Below are 15,459 nucleotides of genomic sequence, written 5' to 3'. Positions count from 1 at the left end.
ATAGACAACCTCAAGCATGGTCAACCAACCGTGTTACCGTAGCAACTGCTGATGGAGGACAGTCCAAAAGAGTCCCGATCATTGTCGGACAATCCCATAAATTGTCGCATTGTCTTTTTTGTTAAATTACAAGTGAAGAATCGAAAACTTCGGACAATTCGTCCAAGCTGATTGACTGGATAGTTTTTTTAAAAAAAAGAAAGGAAAGAAATTTATTTACGAAGTTTGGATGTTGGGTTTTTCTTAAAACAGAACACTTCATATCACCGCATTTTCTTTGACTGTGGCGTGATATCTCCGGATGGTTACACTTACATGGGAGTTTCTGCATTTTCGTTTCTGAGCAGTAACTTGGTTAAACTTATAATCAAAGACTAAAAAGCTTGAGGCCTCGACTTGGTGAAACCAATTAAATTTTACAAAAAAAGCATACTAACTTAAAAAAATATTCTTTTTTTTCCATTTGACAGATATATCATAAAAACATATTATGACGGGTGAATTTGGTGTGACGAATCTCTTATCCAATCTAACGAAAAAATATCATTTTTATGTTAAACGCATTGTTTTTAACTATAAATATAAACCAAATTAATCAGTCTCACGATATAAATTCAAACCTCCTACTCTAAATTTATACGATCATTCGTATACATTATCGGTAGAAATTAAATTTCAAAATAATCAATTAGAGGTTTATATAAAAATTAATTAAACTCCGAAGATAATGTCAATCAAAAAAAAAAAACAACAACAACAACAAAAGCACGCTTTTCATATAAATTTAATTTCCTCATAAACTTGAACATTTATATGAAAATGATAATGTAGAGTTATGAACGGTTTCTATCTTTCGGATTATTATGTGATACACAGAAAGTATTTTCTTTTATTATAATATCATTAGATTTTCTGATTCCATAACGTTTTTATGGAAGTTGACACATATGTTGATTAACAAAAAACTAATATTTGACCAAGTTTCAAATTTAAGACGACGTCGTAGGTTTGAGATCTAATTACAACATTTATTTTTTTCAACTAAACAAAATAAAAGGAAATCCGATATCACTTAATTAATTTGGTGAAACATGTCCAATATATTGTAATATAATGAAAATGAACGGAAAATTTGCAAAATAACTTTGGTCAACTATTCGTTTAAGAAAATGATCTCTTCAAATATGTTTGAAATACACTTGAGGATGTCATTTTCTTAAATAAATAGTTGATCAAGGTTACAAAACAAAATACCCCGTATCATTTATCTAAAAAATCGTTACATAAGAGTGAAAGTATTAAATGACCTAATTTTATTAATTTAAAAAATTAAAAATATATGATATTGTAAGCTGTAACACCTCCATTTAATGGAGATATTAAATTGCATTCATTTGATGAAATTAAATTCCCTATTGCAAAAGTCCCTTTTAATCACAATCATAATATAGGAAAAGGAACATGAATTATATTTCTCGAAATTAATAAAATGAAAGGTGCAATGCTTGAAGTTCTTCTTGTCAGCGCTGAAGGCATTAAAAATACCAGTAAAATTGGTAAATTTTTTTATTCCAATATATATATATAGAGTAGGTATGTCTCGTGGATCTTTATTCGTGAGACGGTCAATCATACTCAAGGGCGGAGCTAGATGAACATATACCCGGACTGTCCCAATTTTTTTTTTAAAAAATTATATGTAAATTTTGTATAATTTTGGAATAATATGATATCAGCCCGGGTAGATCAATTTAAAATAGTAAAAGATTTTAGAGTTTAAAATTCTAACCCGAGCAGAGCCATATTTCTGGCTCCGCCATTGATCATACTCATATTTATAATTAAAAAAAATAATTTTTCGTTTGGGACTCAAATAGAATATATTTCTCACAAAATTGATCAGTGATACCGACATTTGAGTTTTTGTGATATATGTAATTAATTTTTTTTTTAAAAAAAATCTTATTCACAGGGAATTCAGCTTACCATGTTAATATGGAATGTTGTGGCCAAATACGTAGAAGCAAGACTGCAACAGGTTTATTTTAGATCATCGATATTTTTGAATCTATCTCGATTGATTTTATTTTATTTTATTTTATCTAATTCGAACTTATTATGAAGATAATATTATTATTTTTAGGCAAAAACTTGTGTGAGACGGTCTCAATGGTACTATTTTGTGAGACGAATCTCTTATTTGGTTCATTCATGAAAAAATATTACTTTTTATTGTGAATATATCGGTAGGGTTGATCCGTCTCACAGATAAAGATTCGTGAGACCGTCTCACAAGATACCTACTCTTATTTTTAATATCGTTCTTTTGCAGTAAATCATAATGTAATTTACTGGAATGAGAAGTTTGTGTTCGAATTATCACGATCGGAGCTGGAAACTCACGGTTACCTCAAACTCAAAATTGTGGACGACGAATACTTTACCGAAGGTGCATTTGTTGGTCAAACAATGTAAGAATTTCACCAAATGGAGTGTGTGTGTGAAATACTCGATTTCGACGAACAAATATTTCTAATAATCAGCACTCTTTAATTTCTCATATGTATTTTTTTTCTAATAGATTTTTGGGTTTATTTTATCCATTAAATAGAATTTTCCTCAAAGGAGTATTTGTGGAAGGAAAATACAAAGCGTTGGTTGAATTGAATCCATCTCCATTCAATGTGGTGCTTGCTGATGACACAAAGGCCAAATGACGCTTGGATTGAAGTTTATCCCAAATGTTAGTTTCACTCTCATCCCCCGATCCCGTATAAGTTCACCTGACATGTTTGATTCGGTTTATAAAATATTATAACATACTATTATAGTAACTAGGAAAAGTCACGTGCGTTGCACGTGGAAACACACTTCTATTGTTGATAAATGTTGTTAAAGAAATGAGTTAAGAAGAGATTATAAGTTTGCAAATAATTAATGATTTTCATCTATTTTATTTAGTCAAACAGTAAAATTCAATGTAATATAATTTATACAACATGTATTATCAAGTGAAAATATTATTTGTTAAAAAAATGTTATGTATTTCAAACAAAAATGAATTTATAATTGTTGCAATATATATTAGTAATCAATCAAAAAATATAACATAGAATTGATGTCATAACAAAAGTATTAAAATAAATATGAGATAAAGAAAAAATATAATCTATAGTGTTGATCACATTATTTTACCACTATTTATTTAATTCAAGAAAAATAAAAATATAACGTAGATAATGCATTCTAAAACTTAAATCAAATAATTGTGTCAACCTTTTCTTCTTTTATATTTTGGAATTTTCTATCTTTCACGAGTTTTTCCTTTTTCATTCGCCCTTTCTTCTTAATGAAAGAAGCAATATTATCATCATCTTCAATAACAATTTTTGTGGTGTTATCGCCATCAATCATTTGCATTTTCATATCTTTATTCTTTGATGATTCTTTTCTTGGACGACCTCTCTTTTTTTGTATTTTTTTATGCAGAAAATCTTTCTTTGCAGGAGAAGCTATAATTTCATCATCCTTAATCTCCATATTTGTATTGTCGTGGTCTTCTATTATTTGTATGCCAATATCGTTAATGATATTTGTTGGAGATCCTCTTTTATTTTTAATATCTTCTTGTTCGAAATCTACAGATCTCTTTTTGCTTGCAACGTTTTTGTTGTTGAAATTTGTGCTTGGATTTTGAATGCCTTCAATTACAAATGCTAATGTTCCGTATTTTATTTCAACCGACTTGTCCATTTTGAGAAGAAATGTATATTCTTCTCTATTTGGTGTCTCTAAAAGCTTGTAGTATATTGAAGTGTTGCCATCCTGTAGAAAAATAATATTTTTATTAGTAAATGGTAATTATATATATTCTTTGGAAAAAAAATCATTATTTGTATACCTTAGTGATGGAATCGATATAATCTTCAACGATGCAGCCAATAAAAACATTTGCGACATTTCCGAACAATGTAACACTTGCAGTGGCAGTGCCATCATTTACGCTCATCGTTATTCTATATCTACAATAACAATTTAATGTAAGGCATTATTATCAACTCATGTAAACTTATAAATATAATGTTTAAATGTAATTTTACCTTGACACAATACTGATATTGAAGTCTATGCAGTTATTACAGCTCCGGGTTTTCATTGTTTTGTTGACTGATTTTGAGCAATTACTACATGCTTCGTACCATGGATTCGCCTTATTTTCTACCTCATATATGTATGCCTTGAAGCAATAGAATTTGTTCTGTATTTGTTAATAAGTGAGATACAGAACGTCAAATTAAATATCAATTTGTGATTCCCTATCTAATTTTTTTTTTATAAATGTCATTAATAAAATATTTGCTCCAATGAATAAATATTAAAAAAAATAATCGTGAAGTAATAAAAATAAATTGAATAAGAAATGGCACGTAACCTTTGGTAGAATATTAATCTGATCGAGAATTTGCCTCAAAGTAATTTCTTCAGCATCTTTAATTTGATGTGTCATCCATAATTCTTCTAGACTTATTTCTTTTAAGTTGTTACCTAACCTGTAGTAGAATGATTAACATAAAGATATTTACAAACTTGAATAGTAAAAAGAAATAATATCAATATTATAGATTTGTTAAAAACAATCGAAAATAATATTACCATATATTTATTGTTTCTTTTTCTATGCAAGATGGATTTGTGAACATTGTTGTTGTTGTTGATTTGAACTGAAACTTTCCTATTATCAGTCATAAGGAGAAGTAGTGAGTAATGCTAATGAATAATTTTTGTAAATATTGATTATAAAATTTTAAAAAAATTTACCTTCAAATATATGTCTTTTCAAGTTACAGAAAGCTATAATCGGTTTATCCATCTCTATCTCTTGTAAAAATAGTCCTTCGTTAATAGCAAGATCATCCCATAGAGTAATTGTTAGAGTATCTAGCCTTTAAGAAGAGGGAAAAATAGTTAAAATCAATAAAAAAAAATATATATCCAATCATATATTGTAAAATTTTAATACTAAAATAAGGCTTTAAAAATATTAGTGTGCTTTTTTTTTTTTAAAACATAAAGAAAGAATAAATACTCACGAAGGATTTATAAGTACTATCTCTCTTCTATATCCGATGATGTTCATATCTTTTTTGTGAAATTTATTAAGCTGTCGAACTTCCTTCAGAACACCAATTATATCTGCAAAATTTTTACAACATTTGATAATTTCATTACATAAATCTAGAAAGTCTTTATTGGTCACATAAATCGATACATATATCTTCATTAGTATGTGATTCTCTGCTCGCATCATCGAACATTGTAAATTCGGAAGTCCCATTGGAACAAGTGAATTGAGTTTGTAGTTCGTCTATTGTCATCTTCGTTTGGAAAATCAATTCTATCTGTTTGTTGACATTCGGATAATTGTTGTTGACTTCTTGAATAATTGGATTGGAGATGATATAAGTTTTGTTTATCTTCAACTGATCTTGAAAAAAATCTATTGTGTTCGAAAACATTATTCCATGTATTTTGGTTCCCTTCATGAAAACGGAATATGTTTATTTAATTATTATAACAACAATTTAAATATAGATGAATATGGATAAGAAGAAATTACCTCTTCGTCCACAAAGATCAGTTTTCTAATAGGCTTCGAATTTGATTTGGCGGGTATTTGGCTTCCCTGTCGTACTACTTTAACCTTTATGGAAGCATTGTTTTGACTCGGTTGCAACGAGATGATAGGACATATGTGCAAGGTGTCCATTCGAACTATATGATTTTGTACTCTTTAATTGACATGACACAAAAAATTTTGAGAATGAAATATATTAAACAACAATAATTTAAATAAATAATAAGTATATTGGAAATAATAGAAATTGATAGATATTGGTCTACCACATTATGATTGAAATATAATATTTTGGCATGGTACACAAATCGAACGGGTTCTTAATTCAAAATGTTTGGAAAATGAAATAAATACAATTATTTAAAAGCAATGGAACCTTGGGTTACAAAAGTCGATGCTTTGATTTCTATGTTTTTAATTCAATTCATCGAGTCTATTCAACACAAATAAGTTTAATAGAACGCACGAAGATTAAAGATCAATACCTGTCAAATTTTTATTTAAGGAGTTTCAACTTTGAATGAATATCCAACCTACCTCCAAGTCCCCAGCCTTCTCTGAATTTCGAAACGCGTTTATGCAAACTTGTAGAGAAAATTCCTGTGTATTTTTGTTGAATACATTTGAAAGTATTACGCTATATATAATTATTAATATAATAATATNAATATAATAATAGAGTCTTAATAGAATCCTTCTTATCTTGTGTTAAACAAATCTTTCTTATCTAGAGTTCTTCTTATCTTGTGTTAAAAAGAATATGTGTTAAAAAGAATCCATCTTATTTAGAGTTCTACCGAAATAATAACTCAATTATTAAAGATAATATAATTTTATTTAAAATTACTTAATAAATTATTATAATCATGTTAAAATAAGTTTATGTTTTTCATAACCTTTCATGCTTATTTTAAAATATAATTATAATTGGAGCATGTGAAATTTTATTATTATACAAATAACATATGTTGTCCTACTTCAGTCGGTCATTTATTAAGTTTTAAGTAGATATATTATAGCTATGACGTATCAAATATAAGAAAAATCAAATCAATATTGCTAATATCTTTTTTGTATATATATAAAATAACTAAATTTGATATTATATTATGTTTTTTGATAAATCAAAAATACAATTTATCTCGAATTACAAAATTTTATCTTTTTATTTATTACAAATTATCATCTCGTATTATTTTTTTATAAACCAAAAATACTTTTTTTCCTCGATTGAAAGAATTACACTACATATATAATTATTAATATAATATTAGAGTCAATTATTAAAGATAATATAATTTTATTTAAAATTACTTAATAAATTATTATAATCATGTTAAAATAAGTTTATGTTTTTCATAACCTTTCATGCTTATTTTAAAATATAATTATAATTGGAGCATGTGAAATTTTATTATTTTACAAATTACCTATGTTGTCCTACTTCAGTCGGTAATTTATTAAATTTTAAGTAGATATATTATAGCTATGACGTATCAAATCTAAGAAAAATCAAATCAATATTGCTAATATTTTTTTATATATATATAGAATAACTAAATTTGATATCATATTATGTTTTTTGATAAATCAAAAATACTATTTATCTCGAATTACAAAATTTTATCTTTTTATTTATTACAAATTATCATCTCGTATTATTTTTTTATAAACCAAAAATACTTTTTTTCCTCGATTGAAAGAATTACACTACATATATAATTATTAATATAATATTAGAGCCAATTATTAAAGATAATATAATTGTATTTAAAATTACTTAATAAATTATTATAATCATGTTAAAATAAGTTTATGTTTTTCATAACCTTTCATGCTTATTTTAAAATATAATTATAATTGGAGCATGTGAAATTTTATTATTTTACAAATTACCTATGTTGTCCTACTTCAGTCGGTAATTTATTAAATTTTAAGTAGATATATTATAGCTATGACGTATCAAATCTAAGAAAAATCAAATCAATATTGCTAATATTTTTTTATATATATATAGAATAACTAAATTTGATATCATATTATGTTTTTTGATAAATCAAAAATACTATTTATCTGAATTACAAAATTTTATCTTTTTATTTATTACAAATTATAATTTCCTACTATTTTTTTATAAACCAAAAATACTTTTTTTCCTCGATTGACAGAATTACACTACATATATAATTATTAATATAATATTAGAGCCTTATTAGAAATCTTCTTATCACCAGAGAAAGCAAATAAAAAGTCGGCAGTCTCTCTGTAATAGAGTATCACGTAGAGTATAAAGAAAAACTCCAAAAAATTGAAGTGGCATAGCAGTTGAAGGCTATAAAATTGTATATATAATAAGTAAACATAAAATTAGTACAAAGAGTACATAATTGGAGTTAATTAAGAGCCGAGTAGCAGCTCTAAGGCCATCGCTCAAGTTCGGCTTGAAAACACACAGGAATTCTCAAGTTCAACTACAGTTCAGTAAATTTAAATTAGATTCAAATATTCTTCAAAATCAGCTCAAAAAATTCGCAAACCAACTCAAAGAAGAAGAATGCACATTTATTTTGATTACTCGAAATAAAAAAACAGTNATCATGTTAAAATAAGTTTATGTTTTTCATAACCTTTCATGCTTATTTTAAAATATAATTATAATAGGAGCATGTGAAATTTTATTATTTTACAAATTACCTATGTTGTCCTACTTCAGTCGGTAATTTATTAAGTTTTAAGTAGATATATTATAGCTATGACGTATCAAATCTAAGAAAAATCAAATCAATATTGCTAATATCTTTTTTTATATATATATAGAATAACTAAATTTGATATCATATTATGTTTTTTGATAAATCAAAAATACTATTTATCTCGAATTACAAAATTTTATCTTTTATTTGTTACAAATCATCATTTCCTATTATTTTTTTTATAAACCAAAAATACTTTTTTTCCTCGATAGACAGAATTACACTACATATATAATTATTAATATAATATTAGAGCCTTATTAGAAATCTTCTTATCACCAGAGAAGGCAAATAAAAAGTTGGCAGTCTCTCTGTAATAGAGTATCACGTAGAGTATAAAGAAAAACTCCAAAAAATTGAAGTGGCATAACAGTTGAAGGCTATAAAATTGTATATATAATAAGTAAACATAAAATTAGTACAAATAGTAAATAATTGGAGTTAATTAAGAGCCGAGTAGCAGCTCTAAGGCCATCGCTCAAGTTCGGCTTGAAAACACACAGGAATTCTCAAGTTCAACTACAGTTCAGTAAATTTAAATTAGATTCAAATATTCTTCAAAATCAGCTCAAAAAATTCGCGAACCAACTCAAAGAAGAAGAATACACATTTATTTTGATTACTCGAAATAAAAAAAACAGTGAAAGTAAATAGATTGAAATCCACCAGAGAAAGACAACAATATAACTCTTGGTGGATAAGAATGATGAATCAAGTCAAGAATCTTACAATCTGAAGTTTAATAGTTTTTCCATCTTGTTCCACCGTGCGTATGTTCTGTGTAAGTTAAAAAAATTAGACCCTGACTGTTGAGAATCTTTGGATTGTTATAAACGAAACCATCACTGAAGGGCTCCAAATTCCGACAAATGTCATAGGAATCTTTGAAAATAAATCAAGATAAGTATTCAAATAATGGTAAAATATACACAAGCCAACACCAATGTCACCCAAATTATACAATCGAGGTCGATGAAAATTTTACGAAGGTAGAATGAAAAAATACACAATAATAATAATTTAAAAGATATATATTTGTATCGACAAGAAAAAAATTAAGGTTTTCGGTGGTTGTGAGGAGATTTTATTCACCCCTTCCTTCCATGTGATTCTTCTTGTTTCTCACTTGGTAAAAGAGTTGATATGATATAATTTTTTAATTTTTATTTTTTACAATATAAATAAATGAAATTTAAAAAGTTACTAATAAGTATCTATCGAGAAAAAAAGTAAAATAAAATTAGAAATGATGACTGTTTTAAAACATTTTAAAAATAAATATTAATGTTTACTCCTTCAAAATCTCCGGGGGAACCTGTTTTATTTTCTCTAAGCCAACCCCTGCATTCAAAATTTATGATATAAAACAAATAACAGCAAAAAATGGCTTAAAATTCAAGTTTAAGCTCAAAATACTCGTGAAGGAAACCAAGCAAGATAATGTTTATAGATTGCATGAAAAAAATATTACATGATTACAATTAAGATGGAAAAAACCACGACATTTTGTTCTCTAGGAACTTCAAGCACTTCCCATGCTCATTCAAAACTTGAACCCGTGCTTTTCAAGCAACACAGAAACATATGCTAATTCCTGAGCAAGATTCATTAGATTTGGACTTGAAGTAAGCGTTTCATATATACTGGGAAGAAGGGGAACCTGAATATTACGCACATAAGCTACTCCAAACATGTCTGAGCGTAACATACCTCAGATACACATGTACAACAGAGATTATGCACATGTGATATGCATAAGTAACATGACTTCATGCTCATAAAAATTTCATATAAGGCATGCAATAGCGTAAAGATTATTTGTGTATCATTAGGAAGTTCCATATATTCTCATATTATTAAATCAGTGAAATAAACTAAATTTGTAAATTATTTAACAAACAAGAATCACTCTTTACAGATGCAAAATTAAACATAACATACTGGAGAGCAGAAGAATTGTAATGGATTTGACAAATTCACAGTTTCTAAACAATTGATTCTTTAAGGAGTTATTCTTGACAACCCTTTACAACACATGAGACTGGTAATTTTAAGCGATTTGCAAATAATATAGCAGTTTGGTATACGAGTGTGTCCCGAAAAAATGCTGACAAGATAGTATATATAGAACCAGGAAAACAGAGTGGACCTCATTTTGTCTGCTTCAACCCTTTTTAGGTTGGGCATTGCTGGGAAAAAGCTCTTGCATGCTTCCATGGCTGTCAATCTGAAGTAATATATAGAGATAAAACATGTTTAAACACCATAATCATGACTTGTCCTACATAAAATAGAATATTCACTCTTGACATTCTGAAAAATAAACAGAAAAGAAAACAAGAAAGTTTCAAAAAGTAAATAACACGGAAGAAATCAATGAGTCTAAAGGTAAATTCTTTCAACTCCCATTTGTCAATATTAGTAATATAGTGTGGCTCAACAAAGCTTAGTTCATTCAGCAATAACCAGAGTCTAATATGACCGGCATATTTCAGAAAGAATAATTTAGTAGAAATTTTTATATGGCATAATTTTTCTATATCAGGATAGCCTTATTGCTATACGTCTTTCGATTAATTCGCAACATGTAAATATGCTATTCCAAAGACTAAAGTAATTGAATCCCACATTGAAACTTAAAAAACATACAAAAATATGTGAGAAACAGATAACATCATTTATGTAGGAAGTTATTCCAAGGATGTAGGACAAGTCAAATAGTGAGCTTTGTTTTATTTGCTGAATTTTTTGTTCGAAAATGGATTTTGATGCTCTTCGACGCCAACTGGAAATTGTTTTAAAAAATTGTGAAAAACATAACGAAAGATAAAACCTTCAAGTCCGACATACTTAAGCTTTGTCCTTTCCCCCACATTTGTTGCAATGCAGTCTCTTTTATTTTTACTCTTTACCCTTGACCGTGGCCATCTCCTGGTCTGCAAATTCAGATTATTTAGTAAATATATCAATTTCATACATGCAAGATCAAAATTATTCTGACAAATAAGTTAATGAAATTATGGACCTTGATGAAGAACTTCTTTGTATACAACATTTTTTGTTCTTGCATCATCAATATTTGTGATTGAATTTGGCTTTATCAAGACTTTTGTAGCGGACATTGAAGTGCCTCTAGATAATGCAACGTATAATTGGCCATGCGAAAACACAGGTTGTGATAGGTATATACCAACAATTGGTATAGTTAGACCTTGTGCCTTATTAATTGTCATTGCAAAGCACAAACGAATCGAAAACTGTTTTCTTCTTAATAATTGGAAAGGATATCCCTCGTTCTCAGCAGGAGACAAGGGTATTCTTGAAATAAAAACATGTTTTCCAGCATGATGTCCAACAGTTATTTCTGCATGGATGACATTGTCTTCAAATTCCTTACAAACCATTCGGGTTCCATTACACAGGCCTTCAGATGGATCTAAATTTCTCAATAGCATAATTGTACAGTTTTTTTTCAAAACCAAACGATGAGGAGGCATTCCATTTGGAGTCAAGGTATTTAAAAATTCTTGGGGATAAAAATTTTGAGTATCGTCAACAGCTTCATCATAGCTTGAATATGTTTTACCTTCACCTGGGAAAAATTAAATAATTTTCTCATTCAACTTGTCAACATATTCATTTTTTGAAGTAAGTATTGCTCGACTTGTCATATATGCTGTTGATTCGGCATTTTCTATTAGATTCGGGAAGGATTTAGAATTGTATGGAGAGAAGATTTTAACGAGGAATAAAGTTTTATTGGAGAGAGAAAGTGAAGATAATAATAAGAGAGAGAAATGGTTTTTTTAAAATTACAAAAAAATTTATTTCAATCAAATTTAATTTTTATTTTCAACAAATATATTGATATTTGTGGGAAAAATTATTTTCATTTTATCTATAACCAAATAAAAAATATATTAGAAAAAAATATGTTAACTTTAGGTATAATAATAAAAATAAAAATATTTTAATATTTCAATCAAACTTTTTTTATTTTCAACAAACATGTAGATTTTCGTCGAAAAAAATATGTTAACTTTATCTATAACTAAATAAAAAATTTATAATAATAAAACTCAAAGTATTCATAGAAAAAATTTGTTCTCAAATTTGATGTTTATCCAACAAACACGTATTTTTCCAATTTTAACCTTATCATAATAATTGATTTTACTAAAACATACTTACTAAATTACTCAAGTGTGTACAAAATAAGGACAAAGTTGACAATACACAATGAAAAACTTTTTTTATTTTCAACAAACATGTAGATTTTCGTCGAAAAAAATATGTTAACTTTATCTATAACTAAATAAAAAATTTATAATAATAAAACTCAAAGTATTCATAGAAAAAATTTGTTCTCAAATTTGATGTTTATCCAACAAACACGTATTTTTCCAATTTTAACCTTATCATAATAATTGATTTTACTAAAACATACTTACTAAATTACTCAAGTGTGTACAAAATAAGGACAAAGTTGACAATACACAATGAAAAACTTTTTTTATTTTCAACAAACATGTAGATTTTCGTCGAAAAAAATATGTTCACTTTATCTATAACTAAATAAAAAATTTATAATAATAAAACTCAAAGTATTCATAGAAAAAATTTGTTCTCAAATTTGATGTTTATCCAACAAACACGTATTTTTCCAATTTTAACCTTATCATAATAATTGATTTTACTAAAACATCCTTACTAAATTACTCAAGTGTGTACAAAATAAGGACAAAGTTGACAATACACAATGAAAAACTTTGACCCTGGTTCACACTTTTATAATATGTATAGATTTGAATTAATCGTTTTCGTAAAGTGATTCTAAGTATTTTTTTTATATTTCCTTCACTTTTATTATTATTATTATTGATTTTTTTTTATAGATAGCTTTGCAAATGAAAAAAGGAGAAATCAGACAAGAGGAGAAGGATGATGGGAAATCAAAATGCTGGACAATTACAAGTCTTTGGAAATTGCAATGGTGGAAGAATATCATTTCTTATAGAAATAAATTTTTTGTTTGACAGAAAACTGAGAAAATTATTAATAATATTTTTTATTAAAATTTACTGAGGTTAAAAAAAAAGAATAATGTGAAATGTACAACTAAAATATCGTACAACGATATTAACAACAATTATATCATAAGATTTTGTTATTATATCGTGAGATTTTGCTATTATTTCGTGATATTTTGTATTGAATTTATCATTAGATTTTAATAAATGAAATTTTTGTACTGAATTTATTGTGTTGTAAGAATTGATGTACAAATTTGGTTGTACATACATCATTACTCTAAAAGAAATTGCTTTTCACGGTTTACATCTTTGTAAAGCGACAGAATTGTATGAGCTAATGGATTATTTTATTTTTATTTATTCCATTACTAATTTTTACCACCCTTAATTATGATAATGATTGATACTGTACTGTACATTCAAGTCATCCTTGTAATATTCTATATCCGAGTTAAATAATAATAGGCTATATCGAGCTCAAGTCAGCTCGATAAACTTAACGAATGATATCGAACAAGCTTTTTATTGAGATGGGCTTCAAATAGATCGCGAACGACTTGGTTCATTTATATATCTATATGTAACACTCAATTTCCATATTAGTTTAAAGAGAAGGAAGATCAGAAATAACTATACTAATATTGTGGAGGACCGATCAGTTCCAACCTATTAATCTAGTAGTAGGAAACTCGTGAAAACAGGTGCGACATTTCCAAACACTTGGGCTTCGAAGATGGCAGCATTGGGCGAATTTATGTTAGGCTTGGAGTAATAGTAGATTAGTAGTGAGCTCAGAGGTGTTAAAACAGACCAGACCAATCCAAAACCTGTTATTTGAACGGGTTACAAAATTTACAATCCAATTTGTCTAGGCGGGTCGGCTCGTCAATTGTTAGTTGTAGTTGGCAGGGATTAAAATATTGTCAATACAATCCACCTATTTAACGAAATTATGAGTGTCACGACCCGAGCCCGAGCTTGAGCCCCGCACCTGCGTGACTGCACAATGGACTCATATAACAACTTCATATTCGTCATCGCTTTACGAAAATGATTAACTCAAGTTGTTATAGAAGTCCATTGTAAGCCCATTATAAGCTCATTTTAAATTTTTAATTTTTAAGATGTGGTACAAAAGGTATTACAATCACTCATCCTTCAGAACGCGACGTCCTCGTCGCGGCCTGACTCCTCGATCCACCAGCGTCAAGAATCTAGAGATGGATCCTATAGGTTCAAGAGGTGACTCCCGTCATGTGGCACTTTGCCCCGCATGTTCAAGAGATGGCTATCATGCACGTAGCACTTTACCCCCACATAACACTTATTTCTCGGTGTTCCTTGCCCGTGACCGCCTCTGATACCATTATATCACGCCCCGAGCTCGGGCTCGCGCTTGTGTGACTGCACAATGGACCCCTATAGCAACTACTTCGTATTCGTCATCGCTTTACGAAAATAATTAATCCGAGTTGCTATAGAAGTCCATTGTAAGTCCATTATAAACTCATTTTAAATCTTTAATTTTTAAGATGTGGGACTAGAGGTATTACAATGAGATTCTAAATTACATATTAAAAAAAATTTATGTTACAATTATAGATTTTTTTACAACTACAAAAAAACCAACATATGATTAAGGTAAAGTAAGTCACTCTGGTCTTTTCATAATTACATGTATATCCTTTATGAGAAATTTTAGCCTACTCATAGAGAAATATCTTAAAGTATAAATTTAAAGGTGTATATTTATCTTAACATGTGGGATCTACTAAAAAAAAGTATGGCCTTCATATGGATAAATATACACATTTAGATATACATTAGGACATTACCCTAAAAATAGGATCATATTTCCCTTTTATCTGCCTATATATATATTTTTTAACATCTTGGCGTCATCTCACCAATTTTTAGTTTTGTGATTTTCACGATTATGCTAACCTGAGAACTCCAAGCCACTTCAGCGACGAGAGATCATCTGTTACATATGGTGTTATATTTCATTCTACAATCAATATATATGGTATAGTTTTCT

At 27.9% G+C, this 15,459-nt stretch overlaps 1 protein-coding gene across 1 annotated transcript; it reads right to left on the bottom strand.

Annotated features, from left to right (window-relative positions):
• Nucleotides 1-3,185: 3,185 nt before the first annotated feature.
• Nucleotides 3,186-4,524, bottom strand: LOC140965580 (uncharacterized). The gene is made up of 4 exons (XM_073425673.1): nt 4,433-4,524; nt 4,101-4,258; nt 3,902-4,022; nt 3,186-3,825 (listed from the first exon to the last, which is right to left on the bottom strand). The coding sequence occupies exons 1-4, from the start codon at nt 4,505-4,507 to the stop codon at nt 3,259-3,261; spliced, it is 921 nt and encodes a 306-aa protein (XP_073281774.1). The 5' UTR covers nt 4,508-4,524; the 3' UTR covers nt 3,186-3,258.
• Between the last annotated feature and the right edge of the window lie 10,935 nt (nt 4,525-15,459).

Source organism: Primulina huaijiensis, unplaced genomic scaffold, assembly GCF_012295235.1.
Source record: "Primulina huaijiensis isolate GDHJ02 unplaced genomic scaffold, ASM1229523v2 scaffold11357, whole genome shotgun sequence".
Lineage (NCBI taxonomy): Eukaryota > Viridiplantae > Streptophyta > Magnoliopsida > Lamiales > Gesneriaceae > Primulina > Primulina huaijiensis.
This window is presented reverse-complemented; position numbering and strand designations above follow the sequence as displayed.

Excerpts from the sequence above, each read along its gene's own strand:
- LOC140965580 (XM_073425673.1), bottom strand. The coding sequence starts at position 4,507 with ATGACACATCAAATTAAAGATGCTGAAGAAATTACTTTGAGGCAAATT. Across the intron at positions 4,259-4,432 it reads AGATTAATATTCTACCAAAG|AACAAATTCTATTGCTTCAA; the intron begins GTTACGTGCCAT and ends TAACAAATACAG. Across the intron at positions 3,826-3,901 it reads ATATCGATTCCATCACTAAG|GATGGCAACACTTCAATATA; the intron begins GTATACAAATAA and ends ATTTTTCTACAG.